Source organism: Nelumbo nucifera, chromosome 1 (genome assembly GCF_055504915.1).
Source record: "Nelumbo nucifera cultivar China Antique chromosome 1, China Antique-T2T, whole genome shotgun sequence".
Lineage (NCBI taxonomy): Eukaryota > Viridiplantae > Streptophyta > Magnoliopsida > Proteales > Nelumbonaceae > Nelumbo > Nelumbo nucifera.
The window spans coordinates 40,375,487-40,381,486 of NC_142649.1; the positions used below are offsets into that span (position 1 = coordinate 40,375,487).

At 34.8% G+C, this 6,000-nt stretch overlaps 1 protein-coding gene across 4 annotated transcripts in view; it reads left to right on the forward strand.

Moving 5' to 3' along the window:
* The window catches only part of MEE22 (maternal effect embryo arrest 22), a 33,345-nt gene extending 29,212 nt beyond the window's left edge, over positions 1–4,133 (forward strand). For all 4 annotated transcript variants that reach the window (XM_010247114.3, XM_010247115.3, XM_010247116.3 and 1 more), the window contains one exon: positions 3,555–4,133. In XM_010247114.3, coding sequence (XP_010245416.1) covers positions 3,555–3,840 — 286 coding nt within the window. In that variant the 3' untranslated portion in view covers positions 3,841–4,133. The remainder of the gene's footprint in view (positions 1–3,554) is intronic.
* Positions 4,134–6,000: the final 1,867 nt, after the last annotated feature.

The window sequence follows — 6,000 nt, forward strand, 5'->3', positions numbered from 1 at the left end:
CAAATTGGTCATAGAGGGTGATTCTAAACTGGTAGTGGATTGGCTGAAAAATGATACTGCTAATTTTTGGAACTACAGCAATGAGAAGAGGAAATTCAATTGGATAACCAAGAAAATTGAGGTGAAGATGAGTTGGGTTAAAAGAAGTACTAGCTCCTTTGTTGATGGGGTAGCTAAACAAGGGGCAACTAGGGGCTCTTTATTCTGGGCTATCTTGTAATTTTTCTCGTCTTGTTGTTTTGGTTAGGTAAGATGAGAGTGTTTTTCTCGTCTTATTTTGGTTAGGTGAGGTAAGAGAGTTTATCTCCCTTTTGTTGTACCTTTGTATCTTTTCTCGCTAATTTTAATGGAATCTGTGAGTTATTGATCCAAAAAAAAGAAAGAAAATTCAGTCATTGGTTATAAGTAGCTTTGGAGTTATTTAATTTTCTTTATGACAATGGCAATTCTGTAGTTTTCATTTCCTCTTGTTTTAATTAGGACTGCTTACTCTTGTAGTGTCTGTATATGTGTAAAGTGCAAAACATGGATATGATGAATGAATGAAATTTATTTGGGATTTTAAAGTTTGTAAGGTGAGTGATCCAATGCCCTAGATTCATTTGAGGCACCCTGTTTAGTGATTCTAGGCTTTACTCTCTTCTTTATCTCTGTGTTTTATTTGAAGTCTTTCAAGAATCTATTATTTTCTATCAACAACCATAAGTTCTTGATTAAAAGATATTATTTCAACTTTCACGAAGTATTGAAACTGATCTAGGTGAGTTTTACTTTAATTTTCATTAACCTGAACATTTTCAATTTTGGCTGTTTTGTCTCTTTTTACCAAACCATTTTTGGTCCTGTGCCTCCATATGTCCGAACATCCTTTTATTCCTCTGGATATTATCCCAAAGTTTCATTTTCCTTAGTTTTTGAGTTCTTCCAATGCTAGAATTTTCATCATTTTGTGCCCATTGTACTCTGAACCTGACCAAACTTGGTCATCTTCTAAAACTATCCATTCTAAATTTACCTATGAAATTTCATTAAAAATGGAATCCTAGACCTATTTTCCCCAATTTGAAATTTTCACATTTTGGGATAAAACTGCAACTTTTATAGTTTGGACTCAAGATTTTTTTTTAACCTAACAAAGCCCTGTCTTTAGCCTTAAAATGATATCCTAACCCTCCTAGGTTCATCATACCTTGGTCATTTGGGTCCAACACCAATTGGAATTAGAACAAGTGGTCGTACACCAGTGATGGACTCAACTGATCCTGTGTCTGACTTAGCATTCATATGAATCAAGTAGATTTACAATTATATACACTATGTTGAGATGCCAAAATTTGAATCCTCTGAGACTTGATACATGCATGTTCATTTTGGAAAGAACTAATGTAATTAGTATGATACTGTTTTCTGATCAGCAGCGGTGGAGCCATGTATAGTGGGGGGTCCTTGTTCCCCCCAAACTTTTTTGTTAAAACCAATATTACTTATATATAGCTACTGGATGAAGGCAGGGGCGGACATGGTGGGCCTATGGTCCCCCACCCCCCAAACATAAAAGTCCCATTAAAATGTTAAGTACTACTCTGTAACTCCCTAATCCCCCTTCATAAAAAAATAATAAAAATAAAAAATGTTTATATCTTCCATAAAAAATCCATAATAGATCCAAACCCTCCCTATTTCTCTCCTAATCCTTCTTCCTTTACTCCCTCTCTCATTTTCTTTTTTTTTTCAAGACAAAAGACTATGGGAAAAGTAAGTCAATTCCTTTGAGAATTAAGTATTACTTGTGGGATTTGGCCATTTGGGAGATGCCACTACAGGTGTTATGTAATCTGTGCCATTCTTTTGTTGTACTGCCCGCATTATAGTGAGCTATGCTAGCATGGCACGGAAGTGCGGGGTGGCTTGCACAGCCTGGCCTGTGGCCCGGTGCAATTCTTTTTTTTTTATGTGGTGGGTCGTAGTAGAATTTTCCCTATATTTTATTTATAAATGTTATAATATGACACTTATAATATATACTATATATAATATTTATATTTTATAATATATAAAATAAATTTATATGCATAATATATGCCATTTAATATAAAATATTATATATATGTAAATATAATATATATGAAAGACATAGGCCTGGCCGCCTGGGCTGTTTTACACTTCTAGTTGCCACAACCTATTACCCAAAGTTATGGCAGTTTCTCTCACCCCTCATATCATTTCTGCATTTCTGACCTTGTGTAATAATATTTTTATTGTTTGTGTTTGTGTTGTGAACCCCTATAATATAATCGACTTAATATAACTTTTTCGTTAGCATAATTAGTAACTGCCGAAATTTTGTTAGGAAGATATAAAAGTAATATATAGTTATATACAAAGATTACTTCATCTAGAAAAATTGGTATCTCAACAGTCAATATTGGAAGTTCAATAATTATTCTCTTGATCATTGACAGTTAAACTCCATTGATTTTAGAAAAAAGGAGCAAGCTGAAATTCCAAACTCCTTATAATTTGGCTAACCTTGCTATCTGCCCTTTAAATCTGTACATCTTGATTCACTCCTTCAACCATACTCTTGCCACCCCAGCCAGATGTTTTATTTCCCTCATTATAGTATGTACCTCCATGATCCGGTACCATTCTTTAACCATCCTATAACTACTTCTGAATTCCCTCCTTCTACCATGCAACTATAATGTAATACTTCCTCCAATCTAAAGCCTTGTATACAACCATCAGTTCTGCCATTGTAGATCAGAAGATAAAGCAAGCATATCACCATCACTGCTTATCTTATAATTCCAAATACACCTCCAGTACCTGCCCCAAAGAGTGACCTGTCACCATGACCTAATTCCATCTTTTTACATAAAATTGAATCACATAAACCCCTTTTTTCCTTGTCTGTACAGGGTCAAAAGATCCCCCAAAAGAGCCTGATCTGTGGACCCACGTATATGCAAGTCTCAGTTCTCTTGTCTGAAGAAACCCCACAAGAGTTGGTTATTGAGTTATTGGGAATGCTTTTTTTTTTCTGAAATAATAAAGAGAAGGCTTCTGTTTTTTGGCCCAGAGTTATTGGATAAGGTTTTTGACTTTTTTCCCCTTCTTTTCATATTTTGCTGCTTTTGTTGATTTTGCAGTGACATGAACAATTAACATTTAAGTTATGTTGGCTTCTGTATTAGATATATGCAATTCCTACAATTTAGGATGCATTTTTTTTTTCTGGTTACTAGATAGTATTTTTCAGTAAAGCTCTCACCATAAGCCATTTACATTACAAGAGGATGGAGATCCAAAAATGTTGTGCCATGTACAGATTGGACAAGTTGGTGTGCACCATTTGTCCCTGTTTTACCTGGTGACATCCAATCCAATTAGTAGGGATATTGATCATTGGTTATTGTAATTTTGGGTTCCATTGCGTTTGGACAAATCTCCCCCTTATACAGCCAATTAATTTTCTATTTATTGCCACCTAGCATGTTTCCATATTGAATTAGTTACTTTTAAGGGTACTCAACTTTTTTCCTGTTTTGCAGGCTTGGGATTGTTGTGAATGGATATGAACAGATGGAAGTTGAAGAGCTGAGGTGTACATTGTCTGGTTTTCTGGATCAAGATACTTCAACCAAATGGGGTTTTCCTACTCAATTTGCTACTGTTAATGCTCTTACAAGTCTTCTCGCTCTTGATTTTAGAGAACTTGTTGAGTGTGATAATGAGCACGCAGTTACTACAAGTAGATCTGTTCATGCCAATATTTTAAGAAAGTGGTTTTCTAGGCTGAGCAAAGAGCACAAGCGCATGTTACTTGGCCTTTTCTAATCTGCTGGTGTAAATAGTTGAATACTTAACCTAGTTGTAGAGCCAAATGATTTCCATGACCAAGAGGAGTAGCATGGTGGAAACTTGAGTCGTGCATGCAATTGATGAAGGCTCTTGGTTTTGCATTAAATTTCAGATGAGTTCTATTAATGGTAAGTGACAAATTTAATTGTTTTTTCTGGAATCAAAAAATTTTGCAATCGATGAGAAAGTCAGAACATCTACTGATGCCAAGGAATTTTGTTGTATATTTCAAATTGTCAATAGTAAATTGAATTTTTGCCTTACCTTTATATCTAATTGTATGTTGCCATGGTTCACTGGTTATTTGTCTACATTTGCCTGCCGGAGCATCATCTCTTTTAAATACGGAGGTTGCATAGTGTTAATCAGATATAGTGAAAACTTCTTGGAAGCGCTTATTCTTACTGGTTCTGACTTCCGAGGCTGGAATAGATTAAAAAAAAAGCAGCATTGTAGAAAGCTCAAGGTCTTCTAGTGGTTTTGGTCCTACACAAACATATGAACCTGGCTATTTGGAAAGGGGGGGGGGGGGTTGTTCTGGATTAGTTGCACTTTCTCATGTAAGCTAATGTAATTATGTTTCCAGGAGATGTAATTTAGAAACATACAGTACTTGGTCGTACGCTTATTCTTTTATAATGTATTCCGTTACCTTTTTTTGCAGATTTTGCAGATTGAAATTTCTATGTGAACAAAGAAATGTTCGCTAGGTGAACTTGGCATTTTTCACGCTGATACCTTTTCCTAACATTGTTTGATGTTTTAGGCTGGGCCATTTATTTAGTATTTGCCAATGTTAGCCAAAGGCCATGCTTGACTAGGCAATGGATTGCAGTTAAGATTCTTTAACTCTTGCCACTGGATTGCAGTTAAGATTCTTGAGAGAGGTTCAGTCACGTACACAAAATCGTAGGGGGAGAGAGGGCAGCTTTTCCTGATCGTCCTAGAAGGAATGAATTCCTAAGGAAGGTAGGCCATTTACCAAAATCACTTTGGAGGCGGTACCGATTTAGAGCTTAACAAGCTGGAAAACCTGGTAAGCAAATTCCAACCGACTTAAAACCTCCAATAAGAATGACCAGTTTACTGGATCATAGGCTTTTGCCATGATAAGCTTTAACATAAAGTAATTAACAGCAAACCACCTGCTTTTCATGAAATGAATGATTTCCTAGGGGATAACAGAATTATTATCCACAATGTGCCTTGATGGGAGAGTGCATTCTGATTCAAGGAAATGAGCTTGTTGAGAAGAGGCTTTAAGTCTATTTTCTAATAATATTTTAGATATTATTTTATACAAACAGTACATGGACCAATTTGCCTAAGTCAAAAGGGAGTTTTGGATCAAATTTCTTACACATAAGTAAGATAGGTCTTGTTAATTAGGGGTAAGTAAATGGGTAGGTTCTACCTGGAATCAAATGGAACTGAAATCAAATCAGCCTAGTTCCAAATTCTTGGAACCAACCCCTACCTAGGCAGTTCTAGGGTCTAGGGGTTTTTCCTACCCGAACTGATGTGGAGAACCAATTTTGGTTGGCCTTGGTGGTATCGGCCTTGGAATCAAATTTGCCTTGAAATAAATCCTAAAATACTTTGAGGATGTGAAGATTTGAATCGAAACACTCATGGTTACAAGATCATGGTCTAACTTGATTATTGAGTCACATGATTTGATAATTTTTCTTCAATTTAATATTTGAATATAATAAATAATGTAAAAGTAATATTTACAAAATTTGAATTATATTGATAAGTTATTTGTATGTCTCAATTTTAGATGATGATGATAATAGTAAAAGTGTTCAATTTTTCTACAAAGTTTATGTTTTCTATATTTTTCATGCTTTTATGTTTTTATCTTTTTCTATTTTTATTATTTCATCATACATCATGTATTGACCCATTTAACTCGGATGGTTGAATTGCTTACCCACCATGTGGACAAAAGATAGTTTCACTTTTGGGTTAATTGTTTTTAAAAGACATGGGTTATGGATTACTAAAAGAATTGGATTTAGATCTAATTAATAGTATTTATTGATGAGAAAAATCTTTAAATATAGGATATAATGAGAGAGAATTGGAGTTAAGATCTCAATTGTAAGATTTAATGAGGGAATTGAATAGTAG